This window comes from Mastigoproctus giganteus, chromosome 7 (assembly GCF_048544385.1).
Source record: "Mastigoproctus giganteus isolate SK-2022 chromosome 7, ASM4854438v1, whole genome shotgun sequence".
In the NCBI taxonomy this organism is placed as follows: Eukaryota; Metazoa; Arthropoda; class Arachnida; order Uropygi; family Thelyphonidae; genus Mastigoproctus; species Mastigoproctus giganteus.
The window spans coordinates 85,954,913-85,975,026 of NC_143581.1; the positions used below are offsets into that span (position 1 = coordinate 85,954,913).

At 35.5% G+C, this 20,114-nt stretch overlaps 1 protein-coding gene across 1 annotated transcript in view; it reads left to right on the forward strand.

Moving 5' to 3' along the window:
- The window catches only part of LOC150083042 (uncharacterized), a 328,847-nt gene that overhangs the window by 46,706 nt on the left and 262,027 nt on the right, over positions 1 to 20,114 (forward strand). The window contains exon 3 of the mRNA XM_090376992.1: positions 18,528 to 18,599. Coding sequence (XP_090233118.1) covers positions 18,528 to 18,599 — 72 coding nt within the window. The remainder of the gene's footprint in view (positions 1 to 18,527; positions 18,600 to 20,114) is intronic.

Consider the following 20,114-nt stretch of genomic DNA (forward strand, 5'->3'; position numbering starts at 1 on the left):
TCACTTTCAACGTGTGGCATTTAATATGAGACTGATCCAATGCTAATAAGCTCTCTGAATTCCTGAAATGTAGAAATGTTTTTTTTTTTCCCCCCTCTCTATCCAAAGTTTCTTGTTTCTATATATATATATATATATATATATATATATATTTAAATAATGGCTTAAAGTTTAACATAAGATAAAATAAGAAAATAAATAAATAAATATTTAAATAAATATTAAGCTATCATTAGAGGCAGCAAAATGCACATCCTCCACATGAAGCCCTGATATATCCGATAATTCAAAAATAATTCAAAATTAAACGAAATTAGAACATAAGCCAGTAGTATCGCAAAAATGTAGAGCGAAATATTAACATAAAAATAACGTAAAATAAAATGAACAAACAGGAAAGGGAAAGTAAAGGTAATAAGACATAAACAGTGGCCGATTATACCCTATATAATTTAGCACTTTAAATCCAATTAATAGAATCGATGTCAAATTTAAAGTAATGCCAATTATAATATGATTTAGCGGTACCCCCCCTTGAAGGTACCAGTTCTGAAAAACCTGAAATATCACCAAAAAGGGGGGTTAAAAGAACTACTAAAAGCAAACAAAATATCAAAATAATAGACTAACCATTATGCCCCATATCGACAGAGGACCACGAGGCCAATAATGGTCATGAATCGATCGGAGGAGGAATGGGTGGTTAGGTTCTTCGATCTTTTCGTCTTTGCGATGATTTGTATGGTGATTGAAATGCAGCGATATTTTGATATTTTGTTTGCTTTTAGTAGTTCTTTTAACCCCTTTTTTGGTGATATTTCACGTTTTTCGGAACTGGTACCTTCAAGAGGGGGGTTACCCCTAAATCATATTATAATTGGCATTACTTTAAATTTGACATCGATTCTATTAATTGGATTTAAAGTGCTAAATTATATAGGGTATAATCGGCCACTGTTTATGTCTTATTACCTTTACTTTCCCTTTCCTGTTTGTTCATTTTATTTTACATTATTTTTATGTTAATATTTCGCTCTACATTTTTGCGATACTACTGGCTTATGTTTTAATTTCATTTAATTTTGAATTATTTTTGAATTATTGGATATATATATTTATTTATTATTTTTGTTTTCACTTGTACATAAAATGTAAATAGATTTTGTTGAAAAATGTATCTATTTTTCATGTTTAAATTTAAAAAAAAAAAAAAAAACTTTCAAGCAACTTGATGGTCCTCCATGGGGGGGGGGGAATGCCTACCTACCATAAATGCAAAGCAGTAAAACAGGCGATTAAAATCAGCTATCATACAAGTTCTTCCATATATCACTACAGCTAAAGGGATTGGGACTGTGACCGGATCCTCGCCTGTGCCAACCTTTGTCCTCACATCACCAGAAGACACAGTACCTCTGTCTCCTGCACTCTCCAAAAAAGTCTATCAACTTATCATGTGTCACCATACAGCCACAATTTTCTCATCATCCACCTGCCAAGCTGTCGTACTCCTCTCCACTCACCACCATCTAATTTTCAGTGGAACCTTCCGCACAGAACTAAATGTTCCAAATCGGATCCAGACATCCAGTGGAGACTGTGGCACAGTATCCTTCCTACCCCAGTCAAGCTACAAATCTTCGGGTTATGCACCTGAAACTACTGCCTCTTCTGTACCACTCCAGGTACCCTGGAACACACACATACCTGGCATGTCCTGTGAACAAGGAACTGATCAAATACACTTTGGATGCAGCAAAGCTTGCCTGCAACCATGCCCACACTCCGGAGGACTACTGGTACCTGCTCCACTCAGTTGCAAGTGCTGTCTGAGCAGACAGCACACAGCACTTGCAACTTCTTATTCATCGCCAAGACTGTCATTTACAACTTCTACTTGAAGCACACAAGAGCAGTGACGATGTGCCTCCTTTTGACACGTCAACCCAAAATCTCAATTGGAGTATACGGAGGAATTTGCAGTGCAGAGCAGACTTCTACTCGAATTCCACTGTAAAAGACCAGAAACTCTGTAGTATCTTAACAGCAAATAGAACAGTGGCAGTCACCTCTTCACCATCACTGAAGGGTCCATCACCTTCAACATGTGATATTTAATATGAGACTGATACAATGCAAAGAAAACTGTCCTTAATTCCCGAAGTTGAAATGTCGAAACATTTTTTTTTCTCTCCAAAGTTTTTATTTTTCCTTTTTTTGCTTTTGTACATAGAATGTGAATAGTTTTTGTTGAAAATGTATCTACTGTTCATGTTTAATTAAAAAAAAGAAAATACCATCAAAGATTCGAAACCCAAATGACCTAAACAGTGAATGGAACAGCGGCAGTCACCTCTTCACCATCACCGAAGAGTCCATCACCTTCAACGTGTGACCTTTAGAATGAGACTGATCAATTGCCAAGAAATTCTTCTCAATTCCCGAAGTTGAAATGTGTTTTTTCTCGAAAATTTTCTTTATCTCTTTTGTATATAGAATGTAAATAGATTTTAAAATTGTATCCATCATTCGTGTTTAAATAAATAAATAAATAAAAAAATCTATCTATCTATTGTGACATCACATCGGACATGTCATTTGAGCTCCTGCCTTTTCCCCTTTTTTGCTGTCTGTCTGCGAGAACCCCAGTCAAGGATTGTATTGTTCGATTCCTCTTCAGAAGAGCTTTTGGCTAGTAATTATTTTGATTGTGTAAATTTAATGGAGTTTTTACTGGGTTAGATTTTAATTATCAACTAAGCCATGGAAAGTTGGCTGTTCTAGTAACAGCTTATTCCACCCTCCTCCCACTCACCACTGCAATTGCCAGCAGCTATGGCCAGTGAAGGACAAACAACTACAGCAATGGAAATTACAGCCACTGCAAGCAGTGACCCCCTAACACTGGATGCCACACCCTGCGTCAACAGGAGGATACCTCAAAGTCCAAAAGGTCAATGGCTCCAGTAGTCCTTGTGTCGTTAAGCCCAATCCAACAACAACCAAAAGGTCAGTAACTGTTAATGCTTATGCCAATTCTGTGTCTAATGGATTATACTTGCCACCTGCAAAAACCATGCTCTTACAACACTCAATAGCATATACACTGTCAAACAATGCTCCAACAAATGAAGCAGATGCTATTACTTCCCAGGAAAATGGGATAGTAATCTTTGCTACCAAGGAAAATACCCCTTTAGAGCAGTACCTTACAGCGATCGCAGAGGAAGTACAGTCAGTCCTCGTATAGCACGATAGTTGTGTTCCTAGAAATCCTCGTGCAATGCAAAATCGTGCAATATAAACAACAGGCCCTGTGGGAAAAATAGGGTTATGTGCCGACCACCTAAGATTGAACACACATTTGTAATCAAAACATTACCAAACACAATAAATAATCATAATAAAATATTACGTAATAAAATTACATAATAAAATTTCTAATTCTTTTGCTTCAATCGTAAGCAAACTTGTTTTTTGTTTGGTTTTCTGTCCAAACAGATGACAGCCGTTCCATCTCTTCCAATTCTTTGTGTCTTAATCTAATGGATTTTAATTACACTTTGAGTTGTTCCTGCTATGAAAGTTGTTTTTATTTTCTCTACATTCTTTGTAATTCTCGGCGTTGCCTCATTTAGTTCGGTAGCACGTGAAATATCACATGGTCATTCATTTCGCTCAAAGCGTTTCACAATTTCATATTTTTTCTCTATCGACAGAGGTGGCCTGGCTATAAGCCTTACCGGGGAAACCCTGGTGGGCTGGAGGCCGGTGTGATTTTGGCCATAAACCATAGTATGAGGTCACTACAAATTTTCCCGGATAAGAATTTTTGGCCCAGTCCGCCTCTGTTTATCGATATTGCTTTTCTTTTTCTCTCTGAATCTGCAGCGTCTTCACCAGGACGCTTCCTTTTCACACCTTTTAAGTATTTTACTCATTTTTAGGGAATAAAGCACAATTACAAAATGAGGAGGCACGCTTGATACACAATCAAAGCTGCGCGCACGTGTAGCAACTGAATAAACAACACCATAAAGGCAGAGATACACTATTAACACCTCACATTTTACTAAAGCACATTTCTAGGGGTTACTACCATAAAACAATAAAAACAATTTCCAGTTGCGTTTCTGCTAGTGGAATCTGTTATAAACTGGTAGTAAACTCTATCTAATTGCATTTGCGATTATACCGATAGCTGGAATTGTGTGGGTTTTTACGTTATTATGGTGAAATGTGTTTCCCCTTCACTGATATAAAACATAAATACATTTTCAGAATCTTCTCTTCATTCCTATCGTGTTGCGTTCAGTTGGGGTGATTCTGCGTTCGACTGCCAATTTTTGTAAACACAAAGGCGAATCGTGCATAAACGAATTCAGTTCGTGTTATATAAGATACCGTTCCCCCATTTATAAATCGTGTATGATTGAATTTGTGTAGTGTAAACATGTGTTATACGAGGACTGACTGTACCACCTATAAATATTACTCATGCCTCCCGTGTAGCGGGTACTGTGTAGGTGTATTTCAGTCACCCCCCCCGTGGTCAAACTATCCTGCAAAACAGAATATACATTGATCATCATTACCCTTAAGCGGCACTCATTGCCTTAGTACCAACAAAAGTTACGATATCAAACATCCCACCTGAGATTTCTCATCAGCAGTTTCTCAGAGGAATTTTATCGAAATACGGATCTGTTACCGGGAAACAGCTGGCACACTTGCACTACAACATGGAGATTTGACTTGATAAATCCACGACAGCCATAGCTGCATCTTCAACATGAGAGGAGTCTACTCAATTTCGACCTCTACCTGGTTGAACACCAAGAGGTCCTATTGCTTCAAATTTCACAATCATTTTGCGGACAGCACAAACAGTCATAGGTCCACCCATTATGATATTACTATCAGAACAGCAACAATAAAATTGATAGTAACAGCTTCTCTAATAGCGCCTTTTCCTGCAATGTTGTTGGCATTGCTACTGTAGTGCAGGCAAAAATCTACTGTATGATTTTGAAGAGCTGCTTTGCTTTTATACAGTACAGTAGAGCTGAGTAGTGGCGCTGTGGCAATAACTTATGATTATGCAAATAACTTACGTTATTTGTCTAATCATAACTAATGATAATTACGCACCATACAGTGATAATTTTGTAACTATTTTTTTTTTTTTTCCAATAAATGACGAGCGCATTCTTTATTGAACCTGTTGTCCAAATTTCTCTTCAGTATGAGCCTTAGAACTCGCTACATAGGAATACTTTAATTTTAACAACCCTGTACTTTGTTAAAATTAATTTCTCTTTGGCTTGTTCCATATGTGTGTTAATTCCAAGGCCCACTGTGAGAAATCTGGATTTAAAAGAAAAATTCAGTACTGAAAATGAACTTTAATAATGAACTCTTGAAAAAATGTCTGAAGTTGTGAAATCAGTGACAATATGTGTAACTAATTTTTTGATGTTTTTTTTTAGAAAATTCTAAAACCATGGGTATTAAACGTGCTTAGAACATAGAATTAGCAGTGGCCGCCATAGTTTTTAATAGGGTATCACAGTGGTGTCCAACCTATGGCCCCCCAAATAATTTTTATACGGCCCACATGAAAAGTGAACTAAAACAGCATTTTAGAGAGTTGCACCACTGCGAGTTCAGGTCTGCAAGGACTCTGTCGGACGTGTACATGTAGTCCAGTGCAGTCATATATACGCTAGATACAGTTTTGTTGTTTTTGGCGCCTCCATAGCCAGGTGGGAAGGAGCAGCAGTGCATAGCACACGCTTCTTGATTAGACTGGGGTTCGAGCCCGTCACCACCAAATACAGAGGATGCGGAAAGGTCAGGGAATGACCACTGCATATCCCAAAGCAATATGGCCTAGGCTAATCTAATGTTCCTAAAAACCAAATAACAAACATACAGTTTTGTACATATCAGTCTTTTCATATTGTGAAATTCTAATATTTTGATATGACTTGTTCATTGTATTGAATTATTATTAATTTGTATTAAATTAAAAAATCATCCTTAAAAATGTTCCAAAAGAGGACAGTCAATTTGGAGTGTCGTGTTTATAATCAAAGGTTGACTGAAGACTATTTCTTCATTGAGTACGACGAAAAAACAGTGTGTTTGGAGTGTAAGGAGACTGTGTCAGGTTTTAAAGAATATAATTTAAAATGACACTATGATACCAAGCATAAATCTTGTGATCAATATAAAGGAGTTGCAAAAAGAAAAGTGTTCAAAGTTACAAAATGAAGTAAGAAAATAACAAAACAGACTGAAAACGTATATCGGTCAAGAAATTTATCTGCTGTAAGTGCTAGTTATCAAGTTGCACATTTGATTGCTTTTGAAAGTAAACTGTTCGGTGATGGTGAATTTGTTAAACATTTATTGTTAAAAATTGTGTGAAGAAATTTGTCCGGAGAAGTGAACAATGATACAAGACATTAGTTTGTCTCGACAAAAAATTATGCAAAGAGTAGAAGATATTGGAAAGAATTTGTTTGACAATTTTTGGAAAACGTAAAACAAATGAAATATTTTGACGATGTAAATGACATAGCCCAACTCCTTATTTTCATACGTGGAATTAATAATTTTGTACCAGTTGAAGATTTAGCTGATCTACAGAGTATGCACAGAACAACTACAGGTGAAAATCTTTTTTAAAATTTTTGCTAATCTATTGAAAAGTTAGGATTAAATATTAAAAACCCAGTAGGAGTCACAACTGACGACACAAAAATGATTGGTAAAAACATTGGGCTTATCGGTAGAATAACCAAGAAAATGATAGATATCAGAGCTGAACCTCTGATTAGAATTCACTGTTGTGCATCAGGAAGCTCTTTGGGAAAGTATTTGATCTCCAACACGTTGTGAATGTGGTTATTTCAATTGTAAATTTTATAAGATCACATGGCCTTAATCACCGTAGTTTCAACAGTTTCTTTCAGAAATTGAAGCTGATTACGAAGATGTAATTTTACATAGTACAGTGAGATGACTTAGTTATGTGGACATTTGTTTATGTAAGGGTGGCTCCTAGAACGTCAGTTAAACTCTGCCTAGTATCTCTGTGAAGTATAGTACCACACTATAAAATGGCCAGAAATGTGAATGACGTGGTTGTGTGCATATTATGTGTGTGTTCTGTTCTGGCCGCTTGGCTACCCACAAGCATTAGTCACCTGGACAGATGATTCTGGGTACTCGTCCACACCATGGGAAGGTGAGCCAGTCCATGTAAAGCATGTACTGTCTCAAAAGAGACTCTGACCCACCTAGTGTTGCCAGAAGGAAGGCCAGGATCCTCTGGGGCCCCATTCCAGAGGGGGAGGGAAAACGACCACCCATGGTGCTGGATATGGAAAAGAAATTAATAAAAATGAAATAATAAATGAAGTAAAATAAAATAAAACATGTATAATAAAAATAATACAAAAAAAATAATAAATAAAATAAAAATAAATAAGTAAAATGAAAAGAAAGAAGGTAGTGGTGCTGCTAATAAAAAATAAACAAATAAATAAGTAAACAAATAAAAATAAAAGAAAGCAGTGGTGCTCCTAAAAAAAATTAAAATAATAAACAAATACATAAAAGAAAGTAGTGATGCTGCTAAAAAAAAAAAAAAAAAAAAAAAAGAGAGAGAGAGAGAGAGAGAGAGAGAGAGAAAGAAAAGCACTTAATTTTGTCTGCGGGCCGAGGAAAAATTTTACTTCTTGAGGATTTGAGTTTGTAACCATTTTAAAGGAGATCTAACCAGCTATGCATCAGCAGGACCATTGTGCTGCATCCTGTTGAGATCTGTCGACACTGAATGCCGTCGAAGAAATATGCCTTGAGCCGAGAGCCTGAAGAAGCAGATATGACTCTGAGCTTTGAAGCAGAGATGACTCCTGCCCTGGTTGAAAATTAGTAAGTGCATGAAGAAGTCTGAGATCGTCATACAGGAGCAATGATACAAGATGTGATCCCAACTCTCTGGTGATCCACACGAACAGAGGTCTCTTTGTGATAAATTGAACAACCTAAAAAGACTAGTTCATCGATCCATGCTGTCAACAGGTAGGACATGAATATGTCCATACAGAACCACAATTGAACACGTTTATCCAGGAGAAATGAAACTTGTATAAATTTTGTTGTTGTTACCCCAACGGGAGCTGTATTCCATCGAGACTGCGAGATGTTAACCAAGTTACATCATTTCTTTAAACTGCATCATGAAATTGATATTTTTATGACAGAAAAAGGGAAACCAATAAAACAACTATCAAATATGGAGTAGACGACCTTGCATTTCTTACAGACGTTTCTAGTCATTTAAATGCCCTTAATTTAAAACTACAATGGAAGAGAAAATTGGTCTCTGATTTGTATAATAATGTAAAATCATATCAGAATAAGTTATTATTTAAATTCCAAATTGGGCAAGACGATCTAGTTTATTTTGAATGTTGTACCAAGTAAAAGAGAAGCACATATTTCCAAAGAATCGTTGCCTCTCGATATTACAATTACTTTTTGATGAGTATGAAAGTCAATTTGCTGATATAAGATCCCATGAAAAAGACATAAGCTTGTTTGAGAATCCATTTACTTCTGTAGCTGGAAACTACAGTCCCAGTTGCAACTTGAAATTATTGATCTTCAAGCCAAAACATGGTTCAAAAATAAGTATGTGGGCTGCAAAAATAAACTACAAGGCTGTCCCATCTGAAGAATTTCTGCTAATAAAAGAAAATGCCGTGAAAATGGCTGCTTCGTTAGGATCAATGTATGTTTGCGAGAAAATTTTTTTGGCCATGAAATCAAATAAATATTTAAAAAGAAACAATAACAGATGAGTAGCTTCATTCCATATTGAGAATTGGCATCACAAATTTTCAACCAAATTTTGATCAATTATCCAAAAATATCTGGCCTCAGTCATCTCTTTAAATGTTAAGTTTTGTTTGGCAAATGTTATTGTGTATTGTACGTAATAAAATTTTTGAATAATTTCAATTTTAGTGTATCGCTATATTTATTTATTCACCTTAATATTGAAAAGCAGTGATCCTTTTCAAGTTGTAAATTTTCTAAAGTGACCGTTTAAAAGCAAAATTAAGTCATATTTTTATAATTTTAATAAAATCTAAAAAAGAAATCACTGACATAGATTTGTTGCACATAAAAGTGTTGGAATTTTCATTTTTTATATATAGCCTGAAAATAAAAAAAAACTGTAACATGAAAATAAACTTCCTTTTACATGTAACAGGATATGGAAAATGTAACACATTAATTTTTCTCGAATCACTCAGTGCGGCCCGCAAAACAAATCTAACTTTGAATATGTCCCCTGTATGTATGTTGCATTGTAATGCTTTTTTGACACAAAGTATAATCTGTTTGTGTTAAGGATAAAGGATAATAGTTTCTACCTTCCTTTTTATTTCTTTTTTTTTTTTTTTTTTTTTTTTTGTTTGGGTTAAAAAAAAAAAAAAAAAAGAGTCATATTTGAAGGTTATTTAGGAAACCACAAATTCAAATTACTGAGTCTTAGGATTTTAGGTCTGTATTATGTTTGAGGCATCCAGAGGCCATAGAACAACTAGGTATAGTGTAGACAAATATTCTTGTCCATCTTTCAACATAAGTAAGGGGTTGCACTTAATTGCTCTGAATCTATTATTTTGTTGCTGTTCACTGAAAACACATTGCACTATTTCTCTAAGTGTGCTTTCAGTGTTTTTTTTTTTTTTTTTGCTTAGTTTAGAGGGGAACCTCTAGCATTAAAGTTTCACTTTAGTGTTAGAAACTTCTCAGATGGAAAATTTTGACATAAGACAACACACTACACATGAAGACAGCAAAGGCCAGGCATCCTACAGAGATACTGGCCTGTGCCATCCTTATCTGTCTTATGGTTAATGTTTTATCAAAAAGAAAATTTAAACTTGAGTCTGGGCAGTGGCACAGACTTTAAATAAAACAGCAATATACTTTTCCATTAGAGTAGCGCATTTTATTTAGAGTAATGCAATATCAAGTCAACTCATGGTAATATGCCCCCACAATATGAGATCAATGCACCTAAGTAACAAACTTAGTTTTCTTAATGCTACCTAAGAAAAACAGCTTTAGTTTGCAATAATCAAACTGTGGAAAAAAAAAAAAAAAAAAAAAAAAGCAGGCTTAAAACGTAACTTTTATAGACGTGTGCATTTGCTTCAGCAAACAGTAGTTCCAAAATTAGATTGATTTTTCTGATATGACATTTTATAATTAACATGTAATGATAAACTTGAGTAATTTTTCAAAATGCAATAACACAGACTTCAAGACTATTGATGTAGGACTACACTTCCTGATATTGAAATCACTGTGAAGGAGTTTGTGTGTAGCAATAGCAAATTGCAAATCATATTTGAATAGAATATGCAAGGATATTTATTCAAAAATACATGAAAATAGCATTAGCATTAGTAAGAGGCATTTGATGCAAGAAAGCAAGCTTATGCAGCATCAGCCAAAAAAAAAAAAAAAAAACCACTTCCACTTCACCCCTCTGTTCGTTCAAAATACCTGTCCAGCTGAGCCTTAAACTTATTTAGGATATCAACCTCCACGACAAGGGATGGAAGTCTGTTCCACCAACCAACCACCCGCTGGCTAAAGGCAAATTTCCACACGTCTATCCTACATCTGTCTTTCCTCAATTTGAATTTATGCCCTCTCAGGTGATTATTCTGAGCTAGAGGAAGAATCCCATCAGCATTGAGCATGCTCAAACCATTCAAGGCTTTATACACCTCTATCAGTTCACCTCGCTGGTGCCTAGTCTCCAGACACTGTAATTTGCAAAACTTAAGCCTTTCTTCGTAAGAGCACCCGTTGTTCTATTCACTAATTTTGTTGCCCTTCTCTGTACTCGTTCCAGCAGCTCTACATCCTTCTTGAAATGAGGCCTCCAGACCTGTATACAGTACTCTAGGTGTGGCCTGACCATTGCCTTATACAAGGGAATAATCACCTCCTTATCCCTGCTGGAAAAATTCCTGTATATCATTGACAAGACACCATGAGCTACTCTTGCAGCCCGTCTGCACTGTTCAGAGAACTTCATATCTGTCTGCACAACCACCCCCAAATCCCTTTCATTCTCTATCACTGTCAGTGTAGTACCACAGAGTTGATATGTTGCTCTGGGGTTGCTGTTTCCCATGTGTAGTACTTTACATTTGTCAATGTTAAACTTCATTTGCCACCTCGCAGCCCATCTGCTCAACCTTTCCAGATCCTGTTGCAGCAGCATAGTGTCAGTAGTGTCCTTGACAACCCTGCCAACCTTTGTATCGTCTGCAACTTGGACATTAAGCTTGATATACCATCATCAATGTCATTTATAAATACAGAAAACAATAATGGACCCAACACTGAGCCCTGAGGAACTCCACTAATAACATTAGTCCATGATGAGCAGTGTCCATTGATTACCACTCTCTGTCTTCTCCCCCTCAACCACCCCTTTATCCATAGCAGCAATTTGCCTCCAATGTCACACTGCTCCAATTTGTGTAGCAGTCTTCCATGTGCAACAGTATCAAAAGCCTTTCTAAGATCCAAGTATATAATATCAAAGCTATTCCCTGCATCGAGTTCTTTTGTGACTGCATCATAGTATCCAATCAAATTGGTCAGGCAAGACTTCCCCTTAACAAAACCATGCTGTGTCCGAGCTATAACTGAAGTCTTGTCTAAATGATCCTGCAGTGCTTCTTTAACCAGTGCCTCCATTAATTTTCCTGGAACAGAAGTTAAGCTCACAGGTCTATAATTACTTGTGTCAGCCTTTGATCCTCCTTTGTGAATTGGGGTCACATTTGCACATTTCCAGTCTATGGGTACCTCCTCTGAGTCCAAGGAAGCTCTCATAATTATGGCTAAGGGTTTGCTTACTTCCTTTGCTGCCTCCTTTAATATAATTGGATAGATCCCATCCACCCCGGGTGCCTTTCTTGTGTTTATCTTCAACAGTTTCTCCTCCACTTTACGCCCAGTTATTTCAAGATTCTGTAGCTTACTGCTAGAGTTGAATACACCTCTGGCATTCCCATCACTGAATAACTCCTCATGTGTGAATGTCAATGCAAAATATTCATTTAGTTTGTTAGCTACCTGAGCAGGATCATCAACAGTTGACCCATCAATATCAAGTGGACCAATCTGATTCATCCCCTTCCTTCTAGAGTTTACATAAGTAAAGAACTCTTTGCTGTTTTTCTTTGCATCCCTTGCCAAGGATTTCTCGTAATCTGCCTTCGCCTGCCTAACCTCCTTTGTAACTTGGTTGCATATCAACTTGTATCTGTCATAGGCTTCTGGGTCATGTGTTAATTTGTAAGTATCCCATGCATTTTTCTTCTCTGCCATATGCCTCATTAGTTCATCTGACATCCATTTTGGCCTAAACCTTGAACAATATTTCTTAGTTGGTATGTAAAGCCTAGTAGCTTCCAAGATAAGTTCTTTGAATGCTTCCCATTTTGAATTTGCTGTTGGTAACATCATCAGTTGGTCCCACTGTATAGAATTTAAATACTGTCTCAGTCCATTGTAGTCGCCTTTACGGAAGCAATAACCCTTCCCTTTACCGCTAATGGTAGTTAGCTCTTTGAGTAAATCCCACTTCAGCACACTGTGATCACTGCCACCTAGTGGTTCATTTATCTGCAGATTCGTAATGCATGAAGAATCACTGCTGATAATCAAATCAAGAGTATTACTCCCTCTAGTTGCCTCCCGAACATGCTGATGTAGAAAACAATCATCCAAGAAATCCACCAAAGCCCTGCTAGTGTGTGAGTGACCAGCCCCCAAATTCCAGTCAATATCTGGGAAATTAAAATATCCCATTATAAGACTCTCTGATTTGCTGGCCCACTCTATTTCCCTGTACAATTTCTTATTATACTCATCAGAGTCATTAGGCCTATAGCACACTCCTACTCTCAATTTTGATCTCCCAATGCTTATGTCACACCAAACTGACTCAACACTGCACTGTCCAGCAATGTCGACTGGCTTCACTTCCTTGGTTTTTATGTGTTTCTTAACTAATAGCATAACCCCCCCCCCCTTCCTATCCTGTCTATCCTTTCTGTAGACGTTGTACTCCCCAAATTCCAGTTCTGCATCCCTTATATCTGTGTGAAACCATGTCTCTGATATCCCAACAATATCTGCCTTTGATGTTTTGAGCAATACCTCAAATTCATCAAATTTGTTTACTAAACTCCTAGCATTGGTGTACACGCAAGTATACCTGCACCCGTTTCTATTCTTAGCTACCCTAACACAACCCATGTGTTTACTTGTACCGCAATGGCTCCCAGCAGTCTCTGAAATATCATGCATCTTGTTTTTCAGGCTTCTGCTCATTCTAATAAAAGCAGTGCAAGAATCTCTTTCACCTCTGCCAGTTGATACTGTCAATCTATTGGTCTTTGTCTCCCCCCAACACAGTGTCACACTGTGTATCCACTGTATGACAAACTCCTTCACATTAAAATAGTAACTTTGGTTAATTTCACTCTGCTAACACCACCTCTATTAAAAAGTTCTTCACTGAATATTATTCAGCTAACTTTCACCCTAACTTATTCACTGAAAAATTCTTAACTTTTACTTTTCAACATTATGTATGAATTTTCAGAATGTTATGTTTTTAAATATTTTTAACACTTAACTTACTGACTAACCAACTTTCTAATTTGCTCAACATCAGTATACACTTCTGCCTCTCTCTCTTTCTCAAGGGAACTGCCCTCTCTCCTTGGAGTTATCTCAAAAGATACTTTCAAAATAGTAATTTAGGAACTGCCAAACAACTATCTTTGGTACTGAGGGGGTTTTCCTTTATTAATATTCAAAATCTTTAGTCCATATACATAATTGACATCCTTTTAAATATATCTATCACATTTGTTGCTTTTGCCTCTATTTGAGAGAGTGCATGAAGTGTGCCATAATTTGTGGAATGTTAAAAAAAACATTCTGAAAATCCATAAATAATGTTGAAAAATAAAGGTTTATAATTCTTAATTAAAAGTGAACACTTACTTTTGTGTGAGCTTTGAATTAGAACAAACCTCAATTTTATCAAAGTTTATTCCATCTGTATAAACTAACCACAACATAAGCAAAGAACAGATAAAACTGTTTGCAAGTCTGTAAACAAAAATCAAGTATCGTTGCAAATAGTCCAGAGTTCAGTCAATGTACCAGTGTCATGCAGTTATTAATTTCATGTGTGCCTTTACTTTTACAGCACACACACTTATTGATGTCTTAAAAATGCTTATATGCCTTACGCACAGCATTTACCTGCCTTCTGAAAGCTTATTTTGTACTGGTACATCACTTCAAGCACTGTTTGAATCAGAAGTACTGAACATATTAATGAAATGCACTATACTGTTATCTGTTCTGCCATCTGGAAGCAGTAGAATGTTAAGCCAATACCCAAAGCTCTTTGTCCGAAATCTTACAAAGATTACTGAACTGATCTCAACTGGATACAACCTATTAAAAGTCTTTGAAAAATCCATGCTTAATCAAATTACAGCACACAGCTTCAACCACCGACCAAACTACCTTCATTCTCTGTCACCAGGGTAATTGTCCACTACTGATCTACAGCTCACGCTGCTTGATATAGAAAAAAACCCGAATGACAGAGCGTAGATATTCTCTTCTTGGATATCAAATCTACTTCCAGCAACATTTGTCAGCCCCACACTACTGCACATCATCAAAAAAACATTTCAGGTTCTGGCGATTTCATAATCCCTGGGACATTTTGAGGGTTTAGTGTCAAACAATATTAACTACAATATCATTTTTAGTTGATGTTTATGTAATTAACTAAAAAAGAAGTCATTTGACATTTTTTAGGTTTACTGGAAATTACTTACAGCCTAAGCTAACTTGTACAGTACTAGAGAGATACAGTTCTATGACATAATATGCATTGTTATTTGTATAAAGTAAAACTAAAGTTATTGCAAAAAGAAAATGCTTTGTAGTTAACATTTTATGGCACTAAACCCTTGATTTTTTACCATCTTAAAAGAATAATTAAAAGAATGTTCTGTGTTTCTCATGAACATAACCATAGCCTGTCATTAAGTGAGGTTTCTCAGTTTTAAAATGACACCTGTGTCATTTTAAAATTTACGAAGCCTTCAGACAACTGTTTTCCTGCACTGGACCCATCCTGCCTCATCAAGAGTAAACCAAACTTCCACGCCCTCCGCTGTTGCATGTAGTTAAAAGTGCTAAAATCACTAAAACCACTATACAACAATATCTGCCTTCATCAACTGAAATGGTTACATGTTATCCAAACAATATATATATACCTCCCAGCAGGTCCGCAACGCCCCGTCATGGCACATGATCAGTATTAACTTCCCATACATTGGAACCGGAAGTGGCTCGGGCACGAACCATTCTAAACCATTCGTTCCTCCCTAAGATTAGAGGCTCAAAGAATGGATGAATACGGCAGCCCTTATCCCTGTTAATACTGCATCATCTGGATGAGCATATCCACAAGCTCTCCAGCCACTTCCAGTTCCAGAAACCACGGGCTCTATCAACAACCACTGCTCCTTTGGCTGAAATACCATGCCCAGTCTTCCAAGCATGTTCAGCTATGGCTGAACCTCCATAATCGGCTATCTTGATGGCTCTATCATGTTCACCCAGGTGATGGCGTAATCTACGCTTTGTTTCTCCAACAAAGCATAGATTATGTGATCTGGCTTAGATTTTTCGAAAATTTAATGAAGTATCACTTTAACTTCAAGGGAAATTAATTATAGTGATAGACTGCAATTTAATGAGAAAACAATTTCATGGTATGTAAGAGTTAGCTGAAATCAATGAATCTCTCACCGAGAATGATGTTAAGAATTATTCAGATCATTTGTGTTCTTTAAAAGGTGAAATGAAAAATAGATTTTCAGATTTATTTTATTTTGAAGTGAAGCAATGAATGTGATTTTGGGTCTGCTAGTGAAGAAATTCATGAACTCATTGAATTAAAATGTAACAAAGAATGCAAATATAAATTCAAAAAGTTTGGAATGGCTGAGTTGTGGGGATCAAAAGCAACTAAACTTTTTTATCCAACAATTGGTCTGAAATGGCCAAAGTTCTTTGTTTTCCAACATCTTGTATGGTTGAAAGTGGTTTTAGTTCAGAAAATAAAATATTAACAAAGGAAAGAAACAGAATTGATATCTGTTCAAGAGGAGACAGAATTAAACTTATTAACATCATACTGAACATTGAACTTTTAGCTAAGAATCATCAGGCTCAGGGATCCCATTGAATAAAAAGAGTAAGATAAAGTATTTTTTGTTTAAAATTTCATGTGGAGGTGATTACAAAGCCCTTTAGGGCGTGATAATTAAAAAAAGGTTGAGGAACACTGATATATATATATATACTATCATTGAATCATATTAAATATTAACATAAGTTAAATTATAATAAAGTGAATAAATAAATAAATAATTAAGCATTCATTAGAGGCAGCGACATGCAATTCCTCCATATGAAGCTGAAATACATCCAATATTTTAAATTAAATAAAATAAAACATAAGCCAGTACTATGGCAAAAACCGTAGAGCGAAAATTAACATAAAAATAACCCAAATAAACAAACGAACGAAAAGAAAGAATAGACATAAATAGTAGCCCGGAAACCCTTATATAATTTCGAGTTTTAAATTCAATTAACAAAAACTGTACAAATTTTAGGATAATGCCAATTACATATAAATTTAGTGGTACCCCCCCCCCCCCCCGAGAGGTACCAGTTCCGAAAGACGTGAAATATCACCAAAAGAGGGTTAAAGGAACTACCAAACGATAACAAAATCAAAATAAATTAAAATAAAATAGACTGACCATCAATGCCCCATATCGACAGAGGACCACGAGGCCAATAATGGTCATGGAATTGCTGCATTTCAATCGCTATACAAATCGTCGCCATGGTGAAAAGATCGAAGTACCAAATCACCCTCCCTCCTCCGATCGATCCACCAATGCAGAGGATTTGTACGGCGGTGGTCCTTATGCAGCGAAAAGTAAACTATAGAACAGACAGCACTCTAGAGCAGAGCCACACCACTGACATACTGTAAGCTGAATCAGCTTATATAAAAGAAAAAAAGGAAAATAGATGGCAATACAAGTGTTGCTAAATTAGCATATCGACCCATTACTATTGAATTATATTAAATGTTGACGAAAGTTAAATTATAATAATTAATTATTTATTCATTTTATTATAATTTAACTTTCGTCAACATTTAATATAATTCAATAGTAATGGGTCGATATGCTAATTTAGCAACGCTTGTATCGCCATCTATTTTCCTTTTTTTCTTTTATATAAGCTGATTCAGCTTACAGTATGTCAGTGGTGTGGCTCTGCTCTAGAGTGCTGTCTGTTCTATAGTTTACTTTTCGCTGCATAAGGACCACCGCCGTGCAAATCCTCTGCATTGGTGGATCGATCGGAGGAGGGAGGGTGAATTGGTACTTCGATCTTTTCACCATGGCGACGATTTGTATAGCGATTGAAATGCAGCGATTCCATGACCATTATTGGCCTCGTGGTCCTCTGTCGATATGGTTCATTGATGGTCAGTCTATTTTATTTTAATTTATTTTGATTTTGTTATCGTTTGGTAGTTCCTTTAACCCTCTTTTGGTGATATTTCACGTCTTTCGGAACTGGTACCTCTCGGGGGGGGGGGGGGGTACCGCTAAATTTATATGTAATTGGCATTATCCTAAAATTTGTACAGTTTTTGTTAATTGGATTTAAAACTCGAAATTATATAAGGGTTTCCGGGCTACTATTTATGTCTATTCTTTCTTTTCGTTCGTTTGTTTATTTGGGTTATTTTTATGTTAATTTTCGCTCTACAGTTTTTGCCATACTACTGGCTTATGTTTTATTTTATTTAATTTAAAATATTGGATATATATATATATAATTAATGGTTTAAAAAGTTAAAATGCAATAACATAAAATAAGAAAATAAATAAATATTAAGCTATCATTAGAGGTAGCAAAATGCACATCCTCCACATGATGCCCAGTACATAACAGATAATTCATATAAAAATAATACATAAGCCAGTAGCATGGCAAAATTTAGAGTAAAAGTTAACATAAATTAAATCAACAGGGAAGGGGAAAGTAAAGGTAACAGGACAGAAACTGTAGCCTCATGCTACTGGCTTATGTATTAGTTTTATTTTTATATGAATTTTCTGTTATATATATATAATTTAATCATTTTAAATAATTTCTTAATTTTCATCTTATTGCAGTTAGTTAATTTTTCAAATTATATTTGTATATATTTATATTCTGTGTCTTATATATATTTATATTGTTTTTTTTTTTGTTTTGTTTTTTAGAAGTCATGCTTGATATCGATATTTTCAAGTATTCTTAGGGATTTTGATTTCAATATCGAATGTTTATGCACAGTAAGTACTTTTTAAGTAAGGACAGTTTTTTTTTTTTTTTTTTATATATATATATATATATATATATATATATATATATAGTATAATTGAAAAAGTCAAAAAAACTTTAAAGGCAAGTAGAACACAATTTATGTTTTTGCAAAAAATATAAAAACACATAAGGAACAAATATCAAACCGTTTGCAGTTTTCTTATGATGTGTATCTTTAAAGAAATAGAGGGTTGTTAATGAATCTGTTCCGCTTGACCAGATTCATGATTCGTATGATGCCAAATAAGTACATCACTAGTAGTGATTTGGCTTCATACTGTACAGTTAAGCATCTCCTCTCTGCAATCCTAAGAGCTGGCACAGGTTCTTAGGTTTGTGTTCTAAAACCTCCATATTGATGCTTACATTATCATATTGAAACCTCATGAAATATTTATTAGTAGTGACAAATGATATAAGGAAGCAAGTTTATATAGCATCAGCCAAATAAGAAAATTGTAATAATTTTTCCTAAAATTTATTTAAATTACCTACTTCCACAATGTCAGAAGTTCCAACAATCAACTATCCTCAGGCTAGAATCAGATTTCCACACATCTATCCTGCAATCATCATTCCTCAAATTCCCCTTATGTGTGCTGTCTGAGCAAGATTAAAGGTGCTATCAACATTTAGCTTACTCAATGTGTTCAAACTCTTAAAAGACCTTAAGATCTCCTCACATATACCTAATTTCCAGATGCTTCAATTTGGAAAATTAATGTTTTCTTTTGTTCCCCCTCCCCTATTATTGCCCTTTTCTGCACCCATCTAACAAGACCACATTCTTCACTTTCTTTCTAAAATGAGGTTTCCAGAGCCTCAATATATGGCCTAACCAATGCCTTATGCAGCAGAATAATCTCCTCCATATCTCTGCTGGCAAAATTCTGTATATATATATATCATTGACAAAATCCTATGTGACCCCTGTTGTAGCAACCCATCTGCACTGCTTAGATAATTTTGTGTCTGAGTGCACAATTACTCCTTGTTTTTTTATGTTCTTTACTATTTGAGTGCGCGTGCTGCCATAGCAAGTAATACAGAAGAGCAGTGCCCATTGATAACAAAGCTCTGTTTACTCCCATTCAACCATCATTTTATCCATAGCAGTAACTTTCGCTTAATGTTCCACTGCTCCAATTGTATAGAGCTTATGTGCAACAGTATCAAAAGCTTTTCTGAAATCTTAAGTACATGATAGCAGAATTTATATTTTGCTTCCAGTTAATATGTGTCCTAACCAGCTTGATCAGACCAGATCGTCTTTAAAATCCCACCTTACTGTGATTGTCATATAACATTATTCCTGTCTAGATCATTCTGCATTACTTATTTAACCAGTAACTACATTATTTTCTCTGGAATAGAAGAGAAGCTAACAGTTCTTGAATTACTTATGTCATCCTTTGAACTCCTTTATTTTTTATTTTTTTTTATTTATTTATTTTTTTATGAAAACCCCAAACACAAAAGTTATC